We start from the raw sequence: 27,639 nt of genomic DNA, 5'->3' as shown, positions 1-27,639 counted from the left end.
ATGTGTAATGAACGAAAGTATGACGATAGGTTGGCTTGGCTCTTCAGTGAAAACGCAAGACTCAATATTTCTCGCCACAATCTGTGAGAAGACATGATCGAGTAGTCCTGTCTCAGTTTAAATCTCAGCACGAACCGTTTCACATGTATCCGTTTCACTTGTATCCGTTTTTAACAGAAGGGAAACGAGGTCAACATCAGTTAGATAATAAAAGTGTTGTGGAAAATGTATGAGAGAATTTGCAACTACCTGAGTTAAGAAGGTTTGGTAGAGGATTAAACTTGTTTCTAGAAGCCGAGTGAGAAAAACCTGTCGTATTGTTCGGTAGATGGGCACGCGACCTTTTACCTATAGCTTCTTCAGATGAGCCTGGTAGACTAGACGAATACTGAAGTGAAAGACAATGTTATTCAGAGCATGACACAGATATTATTAGTAATTCAGATGCTCCGCCACTAAGCTGTAGCAGAATCTTGGTTGCTGGGTCCCTGCGGAGACAAACTTCCTACATACTGCTAGAGCAGAAAAAGGATAGCCAGGAGAGACGAATATTGTCGGCCGGTGAGGTGAGAGTTCAGTTAAGAACCGCTCTTGTGGAAAATTCCGTGTTCTTACAGTATCTCTACACGGAGAGACTCTGACTGCTATTGTTGAAGGACATGACACAAAACCGAAGTAAATTATCAATTTAGAATATCCAGTTGTCACCAAATATTAGAAAAAAAAAAGTAATACTGAAAAATGGTAAAGGGAACTAAACCATCTTGGAAATGTTTCAGGGACACGCAATGTATTCATACCATTTATGACTGCTAAGTAAAGAAGTTTTTCAAATTTTTCATTAAGTTACAAGTAAGAACTGAAAGAAATATGTAATAAAGGTTTTTTTTTTTACCTTTTATTCCAACCAAGTGTTTTGATTAGAAACCACGATAACCAAACTACTGATCCGCATTAGGTTTTCATACATATCCAGCTTGCATAATATCGTTGGAAAGGACTACGTGCTGTGTTGCCTGTCGGTTACTGTATCGTTTTAGTTCCCCTCTCGAAACCAATTTTAATTTATTATTTTCTTTGACTGCATCAAGATATTATCAAAACATTGGGTGCGATGGTGATCCATGCGGATTCAGTTTTTTTACCGTGTTTGGTTTCCTTGGCCATCAAACTGCCATCAAAGTCTTAAATTGTCATAACTCTGCCCTCTGATTGGCCGAACGGCATAAACTCAAGACACGAGAAAGTCATCAGGGTTTGTAAAGTGGAGTTTCGTTCATTAGGGAGAGCACCTCCTCTCGTCATTCGGCCTTGCAGTGGACCATCGGCCTTTGAGTCTTCGATGTTCTTTACATCCAGCCCATCTTTGTAGGTGTTAAATTATCCCAAACAAGACGTAGAAAGATACATAAACATAAATACGGATTTATATCTTGCTTCGCTGTTGGAGTTTTTGGAGTGTGTAGGCGGGTGACTGTGCAGTTAATTCTGTGGTAATCGTTGGAACAATCGGTCTTACCAATGAGGTCTTGTGGTTGGGCGTCTTTGGCTGTCCTTTTGGCGGTTTTTCTTGGATTTTATGAGGCAAGTTTGCATGTTTGTGTGAGTGATTCATCTAAATCAGCTCTCTCATTCGAGTTTGTGTACTTCAAAAGTTGCACATGATCAAACACCTTTGAATATTTGCGTCATTCGTCCTTGAGTGATGGAATTTACTGGAGAGCTGGTTTCATGTAGCATAAAACCTGTATAACTCGAAATTTTAGCATACAGCTCATCGAATTCATCTTCGTTGGTTTTCTGTGCATTTCCCTATAATTCTCGTGAAATTTTTCCTTAAAGGCAGCAAATTGTCGAAGTTATCCGAGATAAGTTATATCCAAACAATTTTCATAAAATTATACAAATGATAATGAAGCCTTATTGTCAATATCCATTTGCGTGACCTTTGATACAGCTAAAACATTGTAATGACCTAGAATCTTCTCGGTAATTTTTACTTAGTATATGTTATATTGCATTTTTTTTCCTTCGGATGCCCCAGTGAATTTCCACCCGCACGTTTCGTTGCAAGTCTTCTCTGGTACGACGTGATCATGTGCGGGCAAAGATTCCTTCAAATTGTTTGCTTCGAATACGCAAATTTCGAGTGATTTTTTATTTGCAACATTGTGAAAGTAAACAGAAGATGTTATTTAACTCGAAAGCGTCATTCAAGATCTGGATAATGAAGTAATCTGTCATCAAGAGGTCACTACTGTGATTGATAAACACGTTCGAGCTGATAATAGGGCGCTTATTCTCAAAGAAATTGCCTTTGTTATTGCATGAAGTAAACTTCTCATTTTGGGGGCAAAGTCATTTTTTTTGTAATATCTTATTTGTTTTCTTTTTTTCCGGGAAAAAGATTGCAGATTGAAAGTGGAAAAAACTACTTTAAGTTTTCATTGGAAGTAAAATATTTTTCAGCATGATTGCCATGCAGAACTAAAATGTGTTGAGGGAAGTAAAATGTTAAAATGTAATTTTCATTGCCATAACCGATTTCCTGTTTCCGAATGGTGTGCACCATTTTTCATCAGGACTGTCAGGTAACCAAAGATGGTTTCCTATTACAAGGTGTCCAATTACAATAAGAAGGGTAATATTTTCAATGACAATTATCTTTATTAATTTTCTTGTTAACTCCCCTCTTGATTAGTGATGTTGTTCGCTACGTAAAACATTTCAGAAGTCTGCTAGCTAAATGATTCGATGAAATTTGTTATGGTCATGATCAGTTAGTGGTGTAAAACATTGAAATCAAACTCAGTCCCTGATAATGGTTTTGCAATTGATTAATTTGGATTACTCTCCTGCAAGGAGGAAATCTGATTATCTGTACCATCAGTATTTGACCTTTTTTTTAAACTGTTCTGTCTAGAATTTTGAAATGGTATCCTTCCAATCTGTGCTAAGTGAAAATACCTCAGGAATAGTCAGTACATCCACCCTTTCTGTAGCCATGTAAATTGCTGAGGGGGTAGCCTGCGTTGCAGACAGTCTAAACCGCTGGTATAGACAGTCGAACTATACAGGGGATTGTGTGACATGTCCGGCTGCAACGCAGGCTAATGAGGGGGTGGTCCAAAAATTCATAGAATTTTCACAGGGGTGAGGCTGGGATGGAATTTGAGATGGATGCTTTGTTTTACCAATTTAAATCCTGAAGCAAGCATTGCTTGGACCAGTTGTAAATTAACAGTTATTAAAGTGTGATATTTTATAATTACTTTTAATAACATATAATTACATCAATTCCGACCAGTTTAAGAATACTGTAGATCTGTAAGTCAGGGAAATATTTATCAATCATTTACCACTCCAATTCATTGCAAGCTGGTTTGTGTACATTATAGGCTAGTTAGACACATTATTTCCCTTTACATGATGTAGGTGTCACTAAGCGATTAGCCATACATACATACATGATACTTTATTACCACTTCCCCAAAGAGGATTTTCAGAGGCAATACAATTAAGGTAAAAATTAAGGGTCATCCTCTGTCTAAAACTCTGAGGAGGTTTTCTTTGTTTCATGAGGTATTATTTTGCTGTACACTATTGTTTATTATGTTTTGTTGTCTTTTTTTTACGTCACTCGTGAGCTTCACAGGTTTTTACACAGAGGATGAGCCAAAATTAATTATACAATTAAGCTGAAAATTATATATCAGACTTAAAATAGAGCAATGACTTAAATAGCGGAAGTGCCAAGGTTACTTAGCCAATTTGAGTCATTTTCTAGTATTTTTACAAAATGAGCTTTCTCCAGTTAAAGTAATCCTTTTCTTTGGGCAAAATGATATTTTTAGTGGATACAGATCTTAATATCAGTTTGACATGAAGGTAGGAGAGGAAAGTGCTGGGTAGATGGTGTAAAATTGACTTCTGACTGTTAATGATAAACTCTGACACTGTCTTGAAAATAATTTTTTCCTGTGGCTTAACCCTTTATGTTACACCTTCACATCAGTTTACAACTTCTCCATAATGTTCTCTATACATTTCCCAAGGTGCTGTATAGGAGAATTTCTGTAACAATCAAGAACAAGCTTGAAAAAAAAAGTGTTGAATACGCAAGCATAGTCCCCTCAATTAACTATGACGCAAGGTAGAGAACCACACAATAATGAAAAGGAAAAAGAAGCACTTCAAGATAATTTTGATTAAAGTGTGAATTTGAACCACTGAGCAACAAGGCAAACTTTTCAACTTGCTTTTTTTGATGTGTTCTAAAGTGTTGTTGTCTCCTTTTAATTGCAGAATGTTAATGCAAAGGGAACTTTATCTATTCAGCTGCTAGATTACAATAATCCCCGTTCAAAGGATTATAGTGGAAGTTGCTGTGACTGTTGCAAGTTTTTTGGGTACTGCCTGAACGATTGTGAAAACATTTTTAAGCTGACTGTTACATCATATCCTTACACACATTTCAGTGCTCTCTCACCTTGGGCTAGATGGGCGACATATATCATGGGAGATGACAGTTTTGATTTTCCTGGATTCGGCAACACTGTTGGCAGTGGTCTTACAAACCCCTTGACGTATCATTTTAATCAAAGATGGCCGGTAAGGCTCCTAGCTACATGCTGTCTTTTCCTCAGAAATTATGAATTGTATGAACTATTAAATGAACTCTTAAAATAATGATTGCTTTGGATGTTCATATCTTTAAGGGTGCATTTTCTATTGCTCTCGATGTGTGGGATTCAGATAGTGGCAATTTTCTTGGTATTGGACATGAGGATGATCTTATTGATGTAGTTCGGTATGATGTTTCTGATGCACCAGCACAGAAGGATTTACAAAGTTCTGTCGCCAAAACAATTACGGTAAGAAGAAGGCTTTTCATTTTGGAAAGTGAAAAGGAATTTCTCCTTACAATGTATGTAAAGCTTTTCATTCCACTAATTTATTCATGTTTTTCTCGTTGCCATGCACCCACCAATAACGTAGCTCCATTTTCTGCCTTTAAAAGCACACACAACCCACAATTCCTCTATTCGCTCCGACGAAGGGCTAACGCTCGAAACGTCAGCTTTTGTAATCATTACGGTGGCCAATTTACCATTTCAACTTTGTTGATATATCCAAATTATTTCGTTACTCCCACCGACGCAGCCCCAAACAGTTTCTTTCAAAACTATCAGCCTTTATTCATATGTAAAGAAAAGATATGACTCAATGTGTAGATAGAGTCCTGGATATATATTAGGTATATTCTTAAACTATTTTAACAGTAGGAGAGACTGGGATCCGATTTCTCCCGATAATAATCATTACTGAATTATTGTCGATATCAAACATTAAGGTCCCAAAAATAAAGAAAATGATGACCAAGATTTAAATATTGAATTCTCCACAGTCTGTGATTCAGGTCTTTTAACCCTTTAACTCATATAACAGTTGCATATACAGTGTTGAGAATTAGACATTAAATCTTGAAAGCAAGAGAGATAAGAAATATGTGGAAGCAGCTGTAGAATAGTTTTAACCCTTTATCTCTAATTGCTAATTCTCCCCTCTAGCCGCTGGATATTTCTCTTAATTTAGTTACAAGAACTTAATATTTCTAGATCAAGATATCAACTTCTACTTGATAAGTTTGAGTATATTCTCATTACCCATTTGCTGGGTAATGTATGGATATCATTGGGAGAAGTTACATGTTAATCACGTGTGGGAGTTAAAGAGTTAAGTATTGGAAACAGAAGAACATAATCCATCCCTGAATGATAAATAGTTTGGCAGCGCTCGACACTCATGGTAGCCCACTAGCCACAGACTAGTAGAAATTCAGTTTTGGGTAGTGGTTTTCAATTTCCACTATAGCCAGCTTGGCTAGTATTAAGAAACTGTAATTGTTGTAACATCTAAAAACATCTAAGAGGTCACTAGCTACTTGGCTAGTAAGTTGAAAAGTTAGTGTTGAGCCCTGGTCTGGTTCTATCAACTGAATTGAAAATGTTTCCACCTTAAAGAAATTGTTAAGGTAAAGTATTGAGTTAGCCCTTCATCATAGCAGGTGGCTATAAAAAGGGCTTATATTATTTGAAATGTCAACTTAAGAATATTTTTACCATGTCCAATTCACATTATCAAGTTAATGGATAGAACCAAATTATCTCATAATTAAGCCTCCACTAATGCAGTACCACAGTTTCTTTTTACCCCTTCATAAATGAAAGATGGCTCAGGTCATTTAAATTTCTGCTTAGAGATTTCTGTTCAGTAGCCAGAGAATCCTCTTGTCTCCAATTCCCAGAAGAAGCAAGTATAAACAGTACAAGTTTTGGAAATGGAAAAAGTTTAACTGCAATATTATAGCTGCCTGTAGGTTTTTTTTTTTTTTTTTTTTTTTTAGGGGGTTATATACAGGCTTCAAAGATGTATTTGACTTGCATAACTCATTGTCACAGTGGTTTTGTTTTCAAGCAATTAATTTCCAATGAGTGACAAGTTCTGACTATTTCTCATTAAAAGTCCTCAATGATGCAGACTTCATTGTCCAGGATGCGCTATAGAAATCACTGTCCTGTAGCAAATCAGCAATTTTTTTGGTTTGGTGACAATTTTGTGTTATTTTCTTATGCAAACTCTTTTGACCACCAGTTGACAGGAAAGAGGTCAAGCACAAGAATTTTGGTCCGTGTTTACTGTGATGCTAATTATTATGGATCGGACTGTAATAGATATTGTGTAGGACGGGACGATCGCTATGGCCACTACAAGTGTGATGCCCAAACTGGTAACAAGGTCTGCTTATCAGGCTGGAGAGGAAGCAACTGCTTGATACGTAAGTAGGGACTTAATTAACATTTTTAGGCCCCAAGAGTGACTAGCATATTGTGTCTTTCTTTTAACTGGTGCTTGCATGATGCTTTTATGCTAGTTTTAACTTTGTGCTCTTCTCCCCAGCAATCTGTTCCCACGGTTGTGATGCAACTCATGGTTCTTGTACAAAGCCCAGTACTTGCAAGTAAGTAATTTATTTGCATTACATTCTTCATTCACATGACTGTTATTTTTCTAACACTTTGACAACTTTGGCTTTGCAAAAAAGATGACCAAATTTTTTTTTTTTTGTGACAAATTTTGTAGAAGGGGCGATTTTGTTCCACATGACTTTGGAACCAATATTGATGCATTTAGAAAGAAGATAGACAGAAAATGTATCATGGCATGTTGGTTGAAACATTTTTTGCATCACCTTTATGGTTAACCATATACAAGTAATTTTTTGGTCTAAATTTGTAATTTGAGTTAGTGAATGGTCAATGAAGATAGAACATTAGATATCAAACAGTTATAATTGCATAAAAGGGACTGTTGTTTTCCTTCCTTTTTTAGCTGTGAAGCTGGTTGGACAGGAGCTCGTTGCACGTCATGTGTTAAGAAACCGGGATGCACTGGTTAGTGAAAGAACATACTGCCATTGATGACACTGTTATTGACACTGTGACCTTGACATCATGATAATTATATCAATGACAACAAAGTGATAATGTTGATGACAGCAAAATGACATGTCATCCACCTAAGTTATCAGTTTTTATTTCCTCACTGTTACGATACATCTTTATATTGCTCCTAGCATTTTGTCATTATCATTCTTATCACTAAAGTTAAACTCTTGACACCATGATGGGAGTAATGAAGATGATGATTTCAGTGACATGCAAGTAGCCGGTATATGTTACAGTAGCTTCTTTATAATTCAAGGATTACAACCCTTACTTAATACATGAATCTTGTGGCATCGTACATTGTCTGCACCAAGCTTTGTTCTAAGCATTTGGGCTAGCTGCGAAAGGCATCTGACTCACTCTGATCTGCACTTGTGGTTGAAATTTTTAAGAAACAGTCCATAGTTATCGCTGATTATCTTGCCACTGTGAAGCCGGCCTTGGGTTCATAAACTTCTTGACGCACACCCCTCAAGACCTAAACATTAAGTATTTCCTACAGTTTTTTTTCTAGAAGATGCATGGTGAAGTAAGTAAGACGAAGAGGTATTTTGAATAGTACTGTCATATTTTGTGTAAGTCTTGAATACAGTTAGATTAAATCTTATGTAAACTACATATATTAATTATTTTTAATTTTAAAAGTGTGAGGGGGAAACCAGCCCCCTTTTGTCCCTCCACCTCCCTTCCTCCCCTGGTTGGTTTCTGACCCTTCAATCTACCTACACTTTTTATTGATTGACAGGAAATGGCTTCTGTGTAAATGGGAATGACTGTGTTTGTAGTCCAGATTGGACAGGGCCTAACTGTGAACAAGGTATGATTAACAAAACTTGTTTTTGTTTTTGATTAGTTTGTCGAAATGTTCTTTATTTAGTTACACAGGGCCTCATTTGACTTTTTCTTGAAACACAAAAACGTCCTATGGATATTTCTGGTCTTCACAATTTTCCATGATTTACAGTTAGTAAGTCACATGAAAAGCCACAGACTATAACAATGAAACTCAATTATTATGATAGACTCAGATCTTATGACTTCTTTCTGTGTGGGGCTGAAAGGGCTGACAACCATTGAAGCATTAAATTTTTATAATTACTTTTAATACTTTATGGACGTTTCTTCTTTACATTTCATGATTATGTAACCATGTTTCCATGAGCAACTGTTGGATATGAGATGGCAAATATTAAATAGCAAATGTGGCACGTAGCAATGAGTTGGCTATGATCAATCTTGTATCTATAAGGAGCACAAATGAAAAACAATTATTAAAAGTTAATTAAATCCCAATCGTCTGGATATTTGGAGCTTTTTTCACCTCGGTAACAGTTGGTGAAATGCATTTCCATATAAGGTGACTTGGATTATGAGGTTATAACCAGAGTTGAGAGAACCAATCAGAACTCTAGAAATCCAATATATGGAGTTGAGTATTTCTAAGACTAAATACAATTTATTCCTGATCCTTCAAATCATGTTTCTTTTGTTGTATGCTATATGATACAGTTGCTTGTCTTTTTATATGTCAGACCTTAACCGTTGCCGAGATACAAGCTTATGTAAGAACGGTGGTACTTGTATTAACACTGACCCTGATCAGTTCCAATGTGATTGCCAACCTGGCTTCACTGGTGACCGGTGCCAAACTGGTGAGTACTGCAACTAAAATTAATGTGAAAGAAACATTGACAATCAATCAGCCAGTCAGTTAACCAATCAATGAGTCAATCAGGTTGTGGTCACCAATGACTTGAACACATGTGCTACAGTCCTGCATGAGACTTATCCTGGGAGCTCACATCACTAAGGGTGTTATTCAGAGAGAAAATCGTGAAAAATATTGGTCTTTGACAATCATATGTTGCATGCAATTGGGTCAGTGTAGCTTTTGTTGGAAAACTTACCTGGTGACCATAGTAAGAGGTTACAAGCTAGCCCTTAATAGGAACTCCAGAAATGTCTGGCAAAGTGTGTGCCCCTTTAATGGAGGATGATAGAAATGATTGGTAGACCTTGATATACAAATGTATAGTTTCTTTGTGGGGGTTGGCGTGCCCCATTCTCCACAACACTTCAGAACTCAAGGGTTGTTTTCTAAGTGCAAGCTGAGTTAGTACTGTACATGATTTGACAGTGGCACTAAAGAGGCTGAATTTTTAGAATGTATGTTAATTAATTTGATTTCCAAACAATTTCATATCTATTTATCCAAATATTGATCCTAGACATAGTATATTTTTTTCTTGTATCTTATTTTTATCCTTTACGTTTATGATCTGAGGATTGGGTGATTGCATGATACATAGTTATAGTCTCTAGGTTTTTTTGTCTCTTTTTTTAGAAATTGATCTTTGTGTCGCTCAACCGTGTGAAAACAATGGAGCATGTCAAAATTTCCGTACATATTACACATGCTCCTGTCCTGCTGGATTTCAAGGTGTCAATTGTGAAACAGGTAAAGAAATTAGCAGTGAGTGGCCAGTGCTTTCAATTAAAGATTTGAAATAGGTGGCCAACCTCGGTACAGCACCCACTGGAGAGTGACTTGAGTGCGACTCGAGTGTGGTGACCGCAACTCAAGCATGGTGAAATTTACCCAGCGACTCAAGACAGAATACCTGCTGGAGCTCTGGCGGGTGCCAGTCTTATTGAAAGCACTGAGTGGCCTATAAATATTAAAAAAAAAAGTTCCGTGACCAGAGTGATTGAATGGAGTCATGCATGCAGTTAAATTGTTTAAATGATGCTATAAGACAACATGCAATACTTACTGTTACAGTGTTGATAGTGATTCAGAGAACTTTAAAGTTTTCTGGATTGAGAAATAATGACCCTGAATAAAATCTTCATGACAATAGCAAATTAAAGGAAGCTTACATGCAATGGAAAAGGTTGTACGTCAAATCTAGTTTTTTAGTATTTATCAATGTTTGTGAAACAATATACCTTGGCTCTTTTTTCCTTATAGATATTGATGAATGTAAGCAAGACAGGTGCAGAAATGGAGCTACATGCAAAGTAATTTTTTTTATCTGTTATTTATAAAATAAACATATCTTATCAGACATTTTGTTGTGTAGCATCGCTGAGTATTTTTACAAGTTGTGCCGTATTTCGACAAGTCCATAGGGCAAGTTAAAATACAAACAACGAATAAAAATACTTAGCTATACTAGCGCTACACAACAAAATGTCTAATAAGAGATTTACCATCCAATACGCGAAATTGTTATTTCAGCACTGGTGAATTTTGAGGATATATTTCTGGAGTATAAATATTGCATGATATTTGTACTTGTCTTGGACATTATTTGTACTCTGGGAAGCGCAGTCAGATAAATAATTGTTACTATAACAATGGAATTGTATCACAAAATATAATTTTTATTTTGACTTTGTACAGTTTTAACCCTTTGCACTGTAACATCAGTACACATATTCTCCATCGACTCAAAGAAATTTATTGAGGTAGCTAATGATCATTTCCTTTATTCTCCTGTCCTCAATGCTCAATCTAGAGATAATTTGGATATATCAACAAAGTTGAAGTGGTAAATTGGCCACCGTTATGATTATAAAAGCTGACGTTTCGAGCGTTGGCTCTTCGTCAGAGCGAATAGAAGAATTGTGGGTTGTGTGTGCTTTTAAAGGCGGAAAAGGAGCTACGTGATTGGTGGGAACATGGCAATGAGAAAAACACGAATAAATTAGTGGAATGAAAAGCATTTGTTGGTACCTGTGGGTTTTAGACTGCCGGTTTGAAAGATGAGCTTTTGTTCAAGAGTTTTCCGGCTTTCCATGCTACCTAAGTGCAAGGAAAGACCGCAGATTGCCATGTGTTACAATCTAGAGGTGATATATATTGTATTATTACACGACTCGGGCAGTCAGAGGGCTGCAATAACTAAAATCAACCAATCAAAATGCTCTATTGCCGGTCAATATTCTCTAATTATTGGACTGGGCACTATCCCGAACTGTCCTGAATGATACCACACTTGTATCCCTTTGAACTTCAGTCGTATAATAAATCTCTTATTAACCAAGCTTGCTCGGGACTGTACTGGAAGAATATCGGCCCTCTGTCTTTTTTTGTGTAGACCTTTCTGCGCTTGGTCCGTACTGTCAAGACCTCAGGCCAATATTCTCCCAGTATGGCCATCGCACTTGGTTAATAAGATCTATAGGAAAAATAAGGAGGTCAAAGGGCTAAACCAGCAAACTAACTTTCCTCGATAGTCAGATCAGTGTGATTTTCTTAAAAGGCGTCATTAACCAAGTGTGAGGTTACTTAAGATGGCTGGATATTGTCCAAGTTCTTTTTTAGCATTTTTATGGACTGAGACAAAGTCGAGGTCCATGAAAATGTGAGAAATGATTGAGGCTATTATTCAGCCATCTTGACAAAACAAGCTGGGTTAATAAAGGATTTATTAAATTGCAAAAAAGTTTTGCTTTATTAAGAATTAAGAATGACTTGTTTACTTTGGGAGCTGTTACAGAAAGCCAACTGTGTTTGGATCTTGTACACAGGTGCTGCAAGTGATGTAATAAATATATCTTATTAACCAAATGCAACGGCCTTACTGGGAGAATATTGGCCCAAGGTCTTGACAGTACGGACCGAGCGCAGTGAGGTCCATACAAAGTAGATTGAGGGCCGATATTCTTGCAGTACGGTCCCGAGCAAGCTTGGTTAATAAGAGATTTATTAGACGACTGAAGTTCAAAGGGACACAAGTGCAGTATCATTCGGGACCATTCAGGACAGTGCCCTGTCCAATATTCAGAGAATATTGACCGGCAATAGAGCATTTTGATTGGTTGATTTTAGTTATTGGCCCTCTGACTTCCCGAGTTAGGTAATAAATATCCTTATTGCCTGAATTTTTGTTAAAAATTGGACAACCTCTGAACATCACTTAATAAGATTGGGAAGAAATGTATCTAATTGTATGAGGGCACATATCAAGCTACTGTATAAATTAAGCTCTTTTCACTAAAATTTAATTTAAATGCAGCATAAACATTAATAAGTGCTTAGCTCTCCATTCCATATTTCCCCCTGTAATGAGAAGAGTATTCAGTTTACATAAATCTGATCACCAATTTCTCCCATGAAAGGATATGGTTAATTCTTATGAGTGTTCCTGTACACCGGGATATACTGGTCATGACTGTGAACACAACATTGATGACTGCCAAAGATCTCCATGTCAAAACAATGGAACTTGTATTGATCAAATCAATGCTTACAAATGTGTCTGTCGTCAAGGTTTTAATGGTAGCGACTGTGATACAAACATTGATGATTGTACACCCATTGCCTGTAGCAATGGAGGTAGGTTAATGTGTCAATTACTGCCTTAATTTGACCAATAAATGATTTTGGTAGATGTATTTTGGTTTTATCAACTGAGTTGATTTAATGTAAACTGGCAATGGTAAAGATTTTCAAAAACTGATGTTTGCAACATTTAATTAAAGCCCTTCATCACCTGGACTGGGGACCAGGGACCCAGGACCAAGACTCCCCACATGTAATCTGTGACCCATGCCTCCCCCCCTAACAATTTTGCTAATCCTGTACTTGACCTTTACTCCATGTTATTTTCTTTTCTTTGTAAGGAACTTGTCATGATGAGGTGAATAACTTCCGCTGTAGTTGTTCAGAAGGATACCTTGGAAGGACCTGTAATAATGCCACTGATGAATGTTCTACTATGCCTTGCCAAAATGCAGCAACTTGTACTGATCTGCACCGTGACTACAATGTAAGAACTGTTTTGTTCTGTTTTGAGGTTGCAACTGAAACATATCGAATGATGCATGGTTTTATGTTTCTTTGATGCTTCCTTATAATTTTTTTTTCAAGTGCAAATTTTTCTACATGTGAGAGTTTCACACAGTTTAAGTGACTTGTAACATAAGTTAATTTAAAAAAGAGGTCTGTTTTTGGCAAAGTTACTCAATATGTTACTCATATTTATCAATTTGAAGGTTCAGCTTTGATGTGATTAGTACATTAGTTAGATGGTTTTCTTTGTAGACTGCATTTAGCAACACTCCTGATAAAGTTTTGAATACTGTCTGGAGTGGTTTCATAGAAATGATAATTGCTTTGGAGAATTTGTTGGCTTTGTACAAAATGTTTGTCATTTCATATCTTGCAGTGCTCATGTCCTGTTGGTTTCACAGGAAAAGATTGTGAAACCAACATCAATGACTGCACTTCACCATCACTGTGTGACCATGGAGTCTGTCAAGATGGAATCAACAACTTCACTTGTGACTGTCATGAAGGATTTACAGGAAGGCATTGTGACATCAACATTGATGATTGTCAGGGTTAGTTTTCTTTTCCCTTCTTTTTGTAATTAAAAGCTATTTGAGAAGTATGTTAGTGAGGTTCAGGAAAAGCTGTTTTCTTTCTGTTTGATGTCTTAACATTCATAGAAAAGCATTAAAAATATTCATAGAATGAGATTGCTAATTAGGAATAAGTTTTTTCTAGTTTCCACTAATTTTCTTTTCTACCAATTTTGGCATGGTTTTCATTTCCTTTTCCAGGAAATTTGTGTAAAAATGGAGCCATATGTGAGGATGGAATAGCACAATACACATGCAAATGTGCCCAAGGCTTTGAGGGAATGTATTGCCAAAATAACACTGATGATTGTGTATCAGCAGTGTGTCTAAATAATGCTACGTGTGTGGATCAGATTGCAAATTACACGTGCAACTGTAGTTTGGGCTTTACAGGTGAGAATTAAGAGAATCTGGTGCTGTGAAGTATAGGTATGAATTCAAGTTTATTTTAGGTTGATGACCCTTGAACTCCTAAGATCTGACTATGAATTCTCCACTCTAGCTTCTACACATTTCCTTGTAAATTAGTTACAAGAATTTTGTTTTCAATCAGGATGAGAACTTTTACCTGATAAGTTTGAGTATTCTCATTATCTTTTTTCTGGATAATGTATGAATATCATTGAGAGAAGTTGCATGTTAATCACTTTGGGAGTTTAAACCTGGGTAATAAACATGAATTTTGATTGGTTTTTACTTATGATCCACAAGAGGACAGATGTATGACTTCACCATGAACAAGTTTTTGTCTCATTGTTCTGTGAATGAGATTTATTCCATGTTGCCTTGCATGCATGCTTCTTTTTGGTACTAGATGGCAGAAGCTAGAACTCAAAAGTGGTGAGAACAATTTAGTAATACAGCTGGCTGTGTCCCATATGCCACTTCATTTGTTCATACCTTATTTTAATGTCATTTGTGATCTTTTGCTGAACAGACCTATACCAACATGGAATCTTTTTGCTAAGTGGATTATTAATAAATTTATGGAACTGCTATTTAAAAAGATGAATTAGAAAATACTTAATTATGCTGCAACTTTTATCAGGGTTGTTGAAACATTTACTTTCCCCTTTTGTCATAAGAAAATTTGACTGTGCAAAGGGAAACAAAAATTAGACTAGAGGAGTGTATTATGACAGAACTTGACAAAAGTGAAAAGGTTAATAAATCCAAAATGTTTTTGTCTATAATTTTGTGAAAAGCCTGTTGAGATAACAGGAGTTGTTATGTATCATAAAACCGAAACATTTTCTACTAATGATGTGGATACCTCATTTGAAGTACCTGCAAGAATGTATAATGTTCTTATCAGTATTATTTGTCTCTTGCAGGTCGTCATTGTGAGTCCCCAATAGACTACTGTGCAGAGAGGGGTTGTAACAATAGTGGAACATGCATTAATGAGCGAGCTGATCGACGCTGTATTTGCCCTCCTGGATACAATGGTTCTAGTTGTGAAATTGATCCTTGTATGAGGATGCCTTGCAACAATGGAACTTGTAGTCTGAGAAATGACGGTGGCTACAAATGCAACTGTCATAACATCTTTACAGGGCCACATTGTGAAATTGGTAAATGTGAACAGCTAGTGCTTTCCCTATTTGAAATCTGCAGCGGCCAGTGGTTATTTTATTGAACATTAGACAGAAATGGTCTGCAGTTTGTGTTCTAAGATTCAGAGTAACAACTGTTTCCAGCCTTGCATGTGTTCACTAAATCTCTGAATTAACATTACATGGAATAACATCTGTATAGCGAAACAAACTTCCAAAATTTGATTTTGTTTTGAAAATACGAAATACTAGTGGTTTTTGATAGAAGTTAGAGAAATTGTAAAATTAATGTAGATGCATCTGGCTTTGACCAACTGCATTTGCTAATCTGTCTGCAACCTAAATATTATTAAAATGCAGATCAGAATTTAATAAAACTGAAGGCGTTTTTGTTTTCATTAGATATTGACTACTGTGATCCCAGAAATGACCTGTTTTCCCAGGAGGGTCAGGGATCTTGGACTGAGTTTGGCTACTGTGGACAGCATGGAACATGTGTCGATGGTCGTACTTCATATTCATGTCAGTGTGACAGAGGCTGGACTGGAAAAAAATGTGATGTTGGTATGAAAATAATGTGTTCAAAGTATAACATCATTGTTATTGATTGCAACATTGTTAAGCTTCCATTCATGTGGACTCTGAAAACTGTGAGCATCAGACAAAGCCTTGTATAGTGAATTAAGAGGTCCTTTCCACCCTCAGAGTTCCATCCTAGTTCCTTTTGAAAGAGGTTGTCTGAATTACTTGGATTTTTGATTTTATCTTATTGAATGACGAGTGGTTATTATTATTATTATTATTATTATTATTATTATTATTATTATTTTGTTTATTTATTTTAATTTATGTATCAGATATAAATGAGTGTGACCCAAATCCATGTCAGAATGGTGGGCAATGCGTGGAGCAATTTAACGCCAGTTATGTATGTGGATGTGCTGCCGGGTATGCTGGAATGAACTGCACAGAAGGTAAGTTACTTTTTTTTTTTAATTAGTAGACTAATATGGTCAAGGTAACCTGTTCTGCCATCAGCATCTTAACTTAATAGATGATGAAATACCCGTAATGGAGACCCCAGAATATTAATTACTAACAAGTCAAATGTCAATTTTCTAGTTGTTAGTTGTTGTTCTCCTTTTAATATATAATAAAATTAATAGTTATTGATTTCTACCTTTTTAGATATTGATAACTGTAAAAATAATTCATGCCTGCACGGCGCCACCTGTTTGGACAAACTCAATGGATATGACTGCATCTGCCCTCCTGGACTGAAAGGAATACACTGCCAGTCAAGTTAGTATTGGATGAAGATTGTTTGTTTGTTTCTTCCATGATCAAAGTTGAGTCAACTTTTCAGCATAACACAGTTAAGAGAAAAGTGGAAAATGGGACAGTTCATGAAAGTGTTGACAGGGGAGACATGGCGTCCCAATGATCATTGTGCTGAGCTATGGGTCAAGAGGTCTGGTTTTGAGCAGGGTTGTCCCTAAGCGCTGGCTGCTAGTGAAATTCACCGCATGAAAATACGGTGATTGGGGGCTGATTTTTGGCCAGCAATCACTTAGTAAAGCACAATGGGCACTTCCAAGGTTACACACTTACAATGGTTCACCACCTTTGAGCTGCCTCGCTTGAAATTTTAGCTGGCAGCGTAATTTCAGATCTACAACCCTGGTTTGAGACCTGGGTGGGTTATGGTGTTATATCCTTGGGTAAACCACTTCACTCTCACAATTAATGCCCCGTCTCCACCCAGATGTGGGCAAAGTGTTGGGGATGTGACGGCAGATTGTAGGGGAACCGTGATGAAATTGAGGGGGATAACCTTGAGTAGTGATACTTCTAGTTGCTTCCTGCCTGATCTAACTGGATGGACCACTAAGTTCAAGTACAGACTTTGCCTCCATGAAATTGTTAATGTTAGAAATTCCCTCCAATCAATGATGGGAACCAATTTCATAACACATGTGAGACGTTCAAAACAACCTCCTTAATGAGAGATTTGTATCAAGTATGTTAGTAGAGGCTTTGAAATATTTTAAGTGCTTTAAATGCAATGAACTTGCTTTTCCCTGAAGTTTTGTTTCCATGCAGCTTGTTTGCAATGATTCTGTGAACCAGATGCAAATGAAAGCACAATTTGTTTTCCAAGATAGTGGAGACAGTAAGACAAATGTCTTTGCAAACATTATCCTTTGGAAACAAAAACTAAAATTACTTTCCAAACACATTTTTTTATTAAAAGAAAGCAAAATGCCAAAAATGAGATGAGTGCTGATCTGAGCTAGCACTTAAAAAAATTTTTAGCACTTACATTTTGAGCTAGCGCTTAAAAAAATTACTTTTTTTAGTCTTGTTATGTATATATTTTAGATTTATCATGGTGTCAAGATCCCAACCCATGTCTAAATGGTAACTGTACAGATGTAAGAGATGATTTTACCTGCAGCTGTGAAAAAGGTTTTGAAGGAGATAGGTGTGAAATAGGTGAGCATCACAGGCAAAAACAAAGTTTAGTTTCCCTTCGTGGTTTTTGTTTTTGTCTACAGTTGGAGATGTACGAGTGGAACAGAGAGAGTTATAAATACTACAAACATGTACTTCAAAATGATAAATGCAAATGTGCAAAAAATATTTTAAATTTTGATTTGTGATATCCCTACCTTTTTGTTGATGAACTTTTTTTTGTCTGTCTTTTCCCCTTTAGATATCAATGAGTGTGTAAACTCATCTCAACTTTGTGGTCAAAATTCTGTTTGTCTGGATCTGCCAGGTGGCTTCAAGTGTCAATGTAATGATGACTACACTGGGGAACGCTGTAGCACAAGTAGGAACTGCTCTCTGTAAACCTCTTTTACAAGTATATTGATAAAGTGTGGCTTTTCTTAAGAGTTCTAAAATGCAAAATTTGTTCAGTGGATCCTACATTGCAGTCCTGGACATTTGCTTTTTTTTTAAACCTAGGACTCACAGCCACTTTGATCTAAAGGCAGTGATTGCATTGATTTTTGTGTCGGTGTCATTCAAACCAATTTCTTTCTTTTTCTAGGAATTGATGATTGCGAGCAAAACTCATGGTTAGTATAATATGGCAAAACTCAGCTGAGTGGAGTCCAATTGTGTCTGTAATAATACATTCAAGTGATTAGCCAAATGGGATGAACACAAAGTGAGAGTCCAATTTGTTAATTAGGAGTATGATTGCAGGCAGAATTGGATGACACAAAGTCCTGTTTCTAATTAATCAAATCGTGTAAAAAATTGAGGAACAAACTAGCCACGGGTTATATGAAAAAGTAACCGTTAAATTGGCAAAATGCACAATAACAGCACACACTTATGATGTGTCCTGTCCATTTACATAGCCACAAGGTGTACAATGTCCAATAACAGTTATTACACTGACATCCTATTAGTGTTCAAATCAGGCAGGTAATTACCAATTACTCTGTCTTAAAATTATTTCTGCATTCGTGACCAACTCACAAACCTGTTATAGAACTTATTGTCCTAGTTTCTTTAACACTGAGCTTGAGGGACTAGAGGTCTTATCACATCTGGATGGCATGTTAAGGGGTACCTGATCTTTCTAAAGTGCTACGACAGAATTGGTCAACCACCTCATAGGACCACTTTTTGTTTTGCAGTCTGAATGGTGGTACGTGTGTAGATGGTGTGCGATCTTTCACCTGTAAGTGCATCAAAGGCTTTTATGGGGACAGATGTGAACAAGGCCAAGGTCAGTTGGTTTCCTACATGGACGCCATAAATACCCTCAACTCTTAATTAGAAGGGATTTTAAGCCCTTTTCACTTGGACACCATCACCTTTTACTAAAAATGTGTGAAATCTTCTGCATGGAAGACTGCAGGGAAAATTCCTTTAAATTTTACCTTAAACTATCCAGATATATTTTTTCATATAAAATAGGGCTCGCGTCGAATCTTGATTCAAACTCAGTAAATCGAAGTGCTTGTGTATGCGTAAATCATGGTGACATAAACAAGTGTTGATATTAACTTCACAGCGCTATTTTTTTTATTCACTGTGTTTTCAATACATTCTCAGAAATAAGACAAGTCATTTAAAACTTTTTGGGAAATTTCTATTGGTCAGAACTTTACTTCTTTAACTACAAATGATGAAAAATCTAATATTTGATATATTTGACCTTGAAAATGGGGGGTTGACTAATATGATTAAATATGTTAAACCCTTTGTCTAAATCTTATTGTGACAATGATTCGTCGCATTAGGTCACATTATTATTAGGAATTTTAAACCATCTTTACTAGACCTCTATGATCACTTCTGCTGAGGTTCTGTTCCATTAACAGACTCAAGAACAGAACCCCTTTAGCAACTCTTACACATCTTTTTTTGCTCTCCCCACCACTATGCTCCTTATCTTGACAATCCAATTTCTGATGATTGTATAGTGTTGAGTGGTAATCAGTATAATTATATGGTGAAAAGGGGACCATATTTGAATTATATCAAATTTAATTATTTTTGTTCAGATATCAATGAGTGCAGAACACTGGACCGTCCCTGTCCAGTAGGACAAGACTGCATCAACACTTTGGGAAGCTATGCATGTCATTGCCCTATAGGATATATAGGCCCAGCTTGTGAAATTAGTAAGTTATTTCATTCCAAATACAAGGCTGCTAAGTCACTCTGCCAGATTTCTTCCAAATATAGCATTAAGGAGCATAAAATGATAAAATTCATTCCTTGATAAAGAGCTACACTTTGCAAAAACAACACAACACTTTCCCACGATGACTTTCATTAGTTGCTTTCAAATCTTTTTACATGCAGGAACAATCAAAGCCTCTTAGGTTGGCAATCATTTCCTTTATTCTCATGATCTTAAGGAATGATTCAACAGTATAACCATGAGGAGAAATTAGATGCTGATCTAAGAATGATCAGCATCTAATTTCTTGCTAGAGGGTTAAAAGAATAGTAGTTACAATTAATGACAACAAAAATTGTGCTTTGAATTCATGAAACGTTGTGATATTATGTTTGGTCATTGTAATGACCAAACATAAATTATGTGTGAGCTGGCATGAGTAGTCCAGTGGTCAGTGTGCTGGATTCTAGGTCAGACGACCTGGGTTCAAGTCCTGGCTGGGGCTTGAGTCGGACTGTCATTGTGTCCTTAAGCAAGATGCTTCACTCACATTGGTTCGTCTTCTCGGATAAGACGTAAAGCTGGAGGTCCCGTCTCTTGCATCTGTCAATTAGTTAATTTGGTTAGCCGGGGGACATCGAAGAACCCACATCACGAGATTACTCTGAGGTGGTCTGGCCTGTTTACTAGGAATTGGGGGGAGGGGGGCATCTGTAAAATTTCTCCTTTGTTGATTGTAAACTGCCACTGGCAGTCTGGAAAAGTCCCCCAACACACAGTGTTGTAAAGCGCATTAGATCATTACATGGTAAATGCACTATAGAAATTGATAAAATTATTATTAATAATTAAAGAGCAATTTGGTGTCTTGTCTTGTGCTTTCATTATGAAGGCTTGATAATGAGAAGTAAATTATTTAAAAGTTTGATTCTCAGTCGATCCTTCTTGACAGTATTGATGTTTTTTGTGTTTTAGATATTGATGATTGCAAACCTTCAGTTTGTCAGCACGGAGGAAAGTGTATTGACAAAGTGAATGACTATGAGTGCGATTGTTGTTCAGGATGGAGTGGCAGAAACTGCTCACAGTGTAAGTTAAATTAATTTTTATTTTTGTTAATTTTGAGACTGTATCTATGCACTAAAGATTTCTTTGAGATCTTCCTCTCATCAATAACAGGAATATCCAATGTAAAAATTGTACCAAAAAAATAGAGCAACTTTTATTTGAGTTTCAGCTGGGATTGTTTTTATTAGTGACTGTGAATATGACAAAATCAGTAAACGGCAGTTTAAAAAATGAACATGAAAGCGATCTTTGCAGCGATGGGCACTAACTGAGCAGTAGGGAAAATAAGGCCTGAAAAAAATTCACCCATGACCTCTGTGATACCATACAGTGCTCTACCAACTGAGCCAACAACCTTAACTGGGAGTTGGTCAATATGTTTGTTTGTAATTAACCTGTGAAGTGATGAATTAATGACTGAATATATGAAAATCATATATTGTTATAGTCTTGCTTTGCCCACGATCGGTCCAGAAAACAAAAATTGCACCCAAAACTGAAACCAATCACATTTTGGTGATTGGCTTCTTCCTTGCAAATCAGGCAGTTTGTTTAATTTCATTTACTTTGAATTCTCCTGGGCTATTGTGATTACATTGGTTTTTATTCTATGCCACTCAATTGGAATGCGCTCTAATTTTACATTACTGAGTAAGAATTAATCTTGCTTGTTCTCAAGTTTGCAATAAAAAAGTATGTTTTTTTTTCTTAGTTAATAGTGAAGACGATGTCTGTGGTTGTGATCAGGGATTATGTGAATGCAACAAGGAAACTCAGACCACTTTTTGTGTCTGTTTTGAGGGGTTTGAAGGTAATTTAGTATTTATAATTCTATTGATTTCTGGTACTGATCAAGTCACTTCATTGGTTCTCTGTTCAGTACTGCAAGTGTTAGAGTTTAAGCTTGTGAGCAGGTCTAATCAGTTACTGTAGAGTTCATTCAGCTAATTTATAAAGGACTGAATAGTGCTTTTAACAGCTCACTCTCAAAATCAGTCTGTTAGAAATTCCTTGAGAATTAAGCTCTGAGAATTTGTTGATAAATCCAACAGTATTCCTTATTTGATATTTTCCTTTCTTCCCATCGCCTTAATGCTAGAACTTTTTTGTTTGATAACTCTTGAGAGTGGAAGGGTTAGATTTCCAGAACTTCTTCATAATTAGCTAAAGGAAGGTCACTGGGTTTCCAAAAGAGAGAGGGAATAGGGAATGGGCTGGGAAAGCCAAAATTCAACCATGTATAACACTGGTAATTTTTTGGTGCTATCAACTGAGTTGATAATGTAAATTGGACAACAGAAACAGTTTCAAAGCTGACATTTTGGGTCTTAGCCCCTCGTCATAAGATAATTTGGGTGGGGAACAAATTATGGCAGCTCAGGTAAGGGGAACCACTGAGCTTTCACCACTCTGGTTTCAATATTTCTCTTAGTTACATATTAAACACCTCTTACTTAATGAGTTTGAGGTCTGTTCATATATCTTATTAACCAAGCGCGAGGGCTGTACTGGGAGAATATTGGCCCGAGGTCTTGACAGTACGGACTGAGCGCAGCGAGGTCTGTACAAAAAAGACAGATGGCTAATAATCTTCCAGTACAGTCCCGAGCAAGCTTGGTTAATAAGAGATTTATTATACAACTGAAGTTCAAAGGGACACAAGTGCGGTATCATTCAGGACCATTCGGGACAGTGCCCAGTCCAATACTGAGAGATTATTGACCGGCAATAGAGCATTTTGATTGGTTGATTTTAGTTATTGGCTCTCTGACTGCCCGAGTCGTGTAATAATGTTAGTTACAAACTGAGATTTGTCCATTTGGATGAAGCGTGAAGTAGGCAAACCACAAATCTTAGCAGAAAAAATGAAGGTTGTGTGACTTACAGAACAAACCGAGAAACAAGCTAGGTTAGAAAGATATGTATTGTAGCTGTGGGTTCAGTTAGAAGGGAGATATTTCAATTAAAACGAACCTTTAAATTCAGCGGGCCATACTTAGTTCTTATTAACTGAGCTAGGTCGGTCTGTATGGGAGAATCTTGACTGAGGTCGCCAGTACAGACCGAACGCAGTGAGGTCTGTACCAGTGACCGAGGTCAAGATTCTCCTGTACAGACCGACTTAGCTCCGTTAATAAGATGTTTATTGTATGGCTGTGTCTTATATGCCAATTTTTTTATATTCTTTGTACCTTTTTTCCTAGACCGGTCTAGATGGGAAAATCTAGACTGCTTTCAATATTGTTTTCAGCCAATCAAATTCGGGAATGCGGTAGTTCCCAGTCCTTGTGAGACATAGCCATAAAATAAAGTGAAATACAGCCTGTTAATTGACCAATCAGAGGGAAGGTACCAACTAAGAGATATAGCAACAGAAATTATTGTATGAGGCCATGATAATTAAGTTTTAAATTATTATTACAAGAATTTAAATCAAACCTGTTTTTTTAATCTTTGGTGATTTTCTTGTTTCTGAAAGGTGACAAATGTGCAACTAACACCACAGAAAAGGAAATACTGAGATTAGCAGCTGAAGCAAAGAAAAGAGAAAATGAAAGACTGAGTAAGGAAAAAGGTGAGATATGTTAAAATAAACTCAGTGGTTGTTAGGTGAGCTAATGATATTGCAAATTGTTTGTTTGGGATAGAGACTAAGATTTTGCCATTTAAACACCAAATTAACATCAAGAGAGCTGCATTGCGACGGTTGCAGTTGTTATAATAAGAACACTTGATACAAATCTGCTTGTACTGAAGTGCCCATTACGGTAAAATGTTGGTACAATATGTTGTAATACAGTGTTCACCCTAATTTCATGTTTGTGGAGGGCATGTGAAACAACTTTTAAAAGCATGTGAAAATGGTCATCCATTTCTCACAGTGTTTTCACAGTGCTCTTCAGTTAGTATTTGAAGTCTATTTGATTAGTAAACCTTTGCTCAAGAACCTTAATGGAAATTTTTAATTACCTGACCCTAAATTTTAAACTCAGGCTTTGTTCAGAGCATCTGAGAAGTAAGGCTGTTTAATATTACTCATTGCCCAATAGTCCATTTTACAGTTGTGCTTAGTTGCCAAGCTTTTTAATGGGAGTTAGGCTAGGGGGGACCTTGTTATGATACAAACCTTGCTGCCTTTCAAATGTAAATCTCTTTGTTATCATGCTAACTAGATACAGGTCCCTATCACGGCAAGGTCACCTTCAGCCTCACTCCAAATCAAAGGCTTGGCAACTAAGTACGCAACTGTAAAATAGCCTATTGCCTAGGGCAAGGTCTTTTGGTGTCTGGGTGTTGTGATGCCTCTAGTTACCATAGAATTTTTTAGATTCCTAAGCAAGTAACACTATACAATTTCACTGTGAAAGGGGAAATGTGTGATTACAGTCGCATGTACAAATATGTCAGTTAAGAACTTGTAAGTATGTTGGGCCCCAGTCTCAAACATGAGTACTTCACAATTGCTTTTATGTTGGTTGTTGTCGAAAAAGGGCAAGTTTAATCTTGATTTTCAACATTTCTGTACTTAGCTTCCAGGAACAGAAATATTGGTATTGCAGTGGCATTCTCTGTCTTGGGTTTATTAGCAGGAGCTGCAGCAATGTGGTTCTACATGAAAAGGAAGTCTGAAAAACCCAAGGCAGAAAGTATGTGAAGTAATTACATACCGCATGTTATTTTCCTTTAGAGCACCTTTGAAGTTAATGAGGTTCTATTGTACCCAGTTCCATTAGTTTTGATAGCCCACCATTGATTTCTTTTGGATGTGAGCCAAAACCACTAGTTCTAATTAGCCTATCAAGTCAACGTGTGTCAGTAAACCTCTTAAGAAAAAAAGCAGAGATTTTAACAACTTTTTTTTGTTTTTGGTCTTGTTGTTGTTGTTTTGCATTATTCATCAGCAGCATTGATGATGATGAAGGTAATGGTAGTGATGTTGATGGAGATGACAGTCACAGTTGATGTTAATGATCATAATGATATAGATAGGCACCTGGGCCCAGTTGTTTGAAGGGTGATTAGCACTAACTCAGGGTCACACTTAAATGTGGGTTTCTATTTCCTTTCTTCAAAAGCCTTTTTCTGGGAATATCCTTTATTTTTTTTTAGAGCATCTAGTGAATCCTCAAATTGTAGACAAGAAGAATTCTACTGAATTTCCTTTTAACACTTCCAGATCTGAGATCAGATTTCACATTAACCGTGGGTTATCTTAACCTAGCTTTGAACAACGTGGCCCTGTTGATGACAGCTATATTTATAGTTATTAATTACGCGAAGATATAATAACCCAGTAACAATCCTCAATTTTCTTTGAAGGGTTTGGGTTTGATGGCGTGGAGGACGTAAATTATGCTGGTGGAGAAATGATGTACACCAATCCCGCTTACAGCACACATGGAGATGAAGGCACTGATAACAATTAAAAAGAGAAACTCTGAAGAGTAATAAGATCTAATTTTCAGCACTGGTGTGCCTCTTAATTTGTTTTTTTAAGCACAAGTATGATCTTAAAATTTGAAGGTTGTAAACAATTTAAATATTAACTTGTTGACAAAGAAGGCTATTGTATGTGTAGTCTGTCATTAGGGACTTTAAGCAAACCACGACGGCTACGGTAACGAGAACGTGGAAAAACAATAGATCTAATTGGCAGAACAATAGCCCAGCACGTGCGTTTTCAAACTTTGTACATTTCTTAGCCGTCCTTTGCAAAACAACATATTTTAATCGGCGTCTTCCGTGGAGTTGCCGTCCTTACTGCTTAAAGTCCCTATTGTTATGAAAGTTTGACAAAATTTTGTTTTACCCATTTGCTCTGTATAGTTAACTTAAATGAGTACTAATGGCAGAAATTTTTGGGTCAATGCGTACATGCAAAGTGGAGCACCATAAATTTAATGGATACATTTATTTTTTCAACTTGCCATGCAGTATTGCTGAAACTCTTAAAGTGTTGTTCCATTTATTGTTAGTGTTATCAACACCTTGCATAAGATACATGTGCAACAAGTTTCATTTTGTAACTTCTCAATATCCAAGGAGATTTCATTTGTTGAAGCTGAGAAAGTAGAGTAGAAAACCCCCCTTACTCCAATTTCCAAGGGAAACAGAAAATGCATCAAGTTATCAGGGATTCGGGTTAGCTTATAGTGAATGACTGAAAAATGGGGCCAAGAAAAACAGGTTTGTGTTTGAGTTACGGAAGGGTTTGAGTTAACTAAGTTGAGGTAGGTGGGTTGCTACTGTGTAAATGAACATCATGTCGTTCAGGAAAAACTTGACTTTCAATTAAGTTAAACTGCTTTTGTGTAGTAGTGTGTTGAAAGTGAATGAAAATCTCCCGAGTACCAGAGACCCAGATATTCTGATGAATCTTAAACCTGGCTGATGAGTGCTAGTAATGAGCGATATGCTTAAATAAGTGATAACCATGCATTTCAGCGAGGTGATAATGAACTTAATCAATCCTTGTCACAGTTGCTGCATCTTGAAATATTTAGGCAAAAAGGTTTTAACTGCCTCATGCAGGTTTGACTTATTTTAATGTTGCTCCTTTCAAGAAGATTTACATGTGATTTTTATCAGTTATTAATTAAAGTAATGCTTCTATTAGAAAAGTATTATTAAAAAAAAAACTCGTTTCCTACTTTTTACTTTAAGTTAAACTTTTTATACTAGCACAACACAAGTTTTTGTTGTATGTGGAATCATATTCCTACTAGCCACTGTATTAGTAATACTTAGAGAGTCAAGTTGAACTTATTTTTTAGCATTTTATACAAAATGTAGCAGTCAACTTTAGGTTAAGTAGTGTTGAAACTATTTATTGTCTTTGATAAAGAAAAAGGATTGTCCTTAACTTCAAGAGAAGTCTGTGCATTTGTAAGAGATTTCATTGAATTAGTTCTCACAAACAAGGATGTAGTGGATGGAAGATTGTGATCACTGGATGATCACAACTAAGTTGATGTTCAGAGTTTTAAGGGAACCATACATACATACATTTCAAAGCATATTTTATGATGACATAACTGCATACAAGTATGCAGACATTACCAGAAAACTCAGGAAGCACACTGGTTACAACTTTTCTTTGCATCCAACAATTCTCAATGACTGTCTCCGAAAAAAAAAAAAAATGTTTATTAATGATAATGAAAACAATAAAGAAATTGCAATCTTTGTATGTTAGAACTGGGATTTGATTTAGTTATGTTTATCTTATTGTAACCATCCCCTCTCCATGAGTGATTAAAACCAAATTAATTTTGTCCTTCCAATTTTAATGCAATATCAAGGAGACAAGCTAAACATAAATGGTGATCATTAGTTGATTTAATGCCAAATTCTCTGAACTAACATTATAAGAATTGTATGACAGATGGTAAGGAGAATTACAAATTGAATCTTGTGAGTGAAAGGAATTAGATAGCAACAGCAATTTCACAATTTTGAAACAGAATGTAAGCAAATTGCAATA

At 36.4% G+C, this 27,639-nt stretch overlaps 1 protein-coding gene across 1 annotated transcript; it reads left to right on the top strand.

Moving 5' to 3' along the window:
- Window positions 1-27,345, top strand: LOC111329099 (uncharacterized). Its single transcript, XM_088725123.1, has 29 exons — window positions 1-29; window positions 395-566; window positions 4,306-4,611; window positions 4,719-4,874; window positions 6,655-6,838; window positions 6,961-7,021; window positions 7,393-7,454; window positions 8,254-8,325; window positions 9,041-9,160; window positions 9,853-9,966; window positions 10,480-10,529; window positions 12,636-12,852; window positions 13,140-13,285; window positions 13,685-13,859; window positions 14,082-14,273; window positions 15,215-15,454; window positions 15,839-16,000; window positions 16,294-16,410; window positions 16,625-16,738; window positions 17,819-17,932; window positions 18,153-18,272; window positions 18,495-18,522; window positions 19,093-19,184; window positions 19,966-20,085; window positions 21,063-21,176; window positions 21,868-21,966; window positions 23,635-23,730; window positions 24,686-24,802; window positions 25,476-27,345. The coding sequence occupies exons 1-29, from the start codon at window positions 1-3 to the stop codon at window positions 25,580-25,582; spliced, it is 3,696 nt and encodes a 1,231-aa protein (XP_088581249.1). The 3' UTR covers window positions 25,583-27,345.
- Window positions 27,346-27,639: the final 294 nt, after the last annotated feature.

The sequence above is a fragment of the Stylophora pistillata genome, chromosome 6 (genome assembly GCF_964205215.1).
Source record: "Stylophora pistillata chromosome 6, jaStyPist1.2, whole genome shotgun sequence".
Taxonomy (NCBI): Eukaryota; Metazoa; Cnidaria; class Anthozoa; order Scleractinia; family Pocilloporidae; genus Stylophora; species Stylophora pistillata.
Note: the sequence above shows the minus strand (reverse complement) of the source record. Positions and strands in the feature narration are given on the sequence as shown.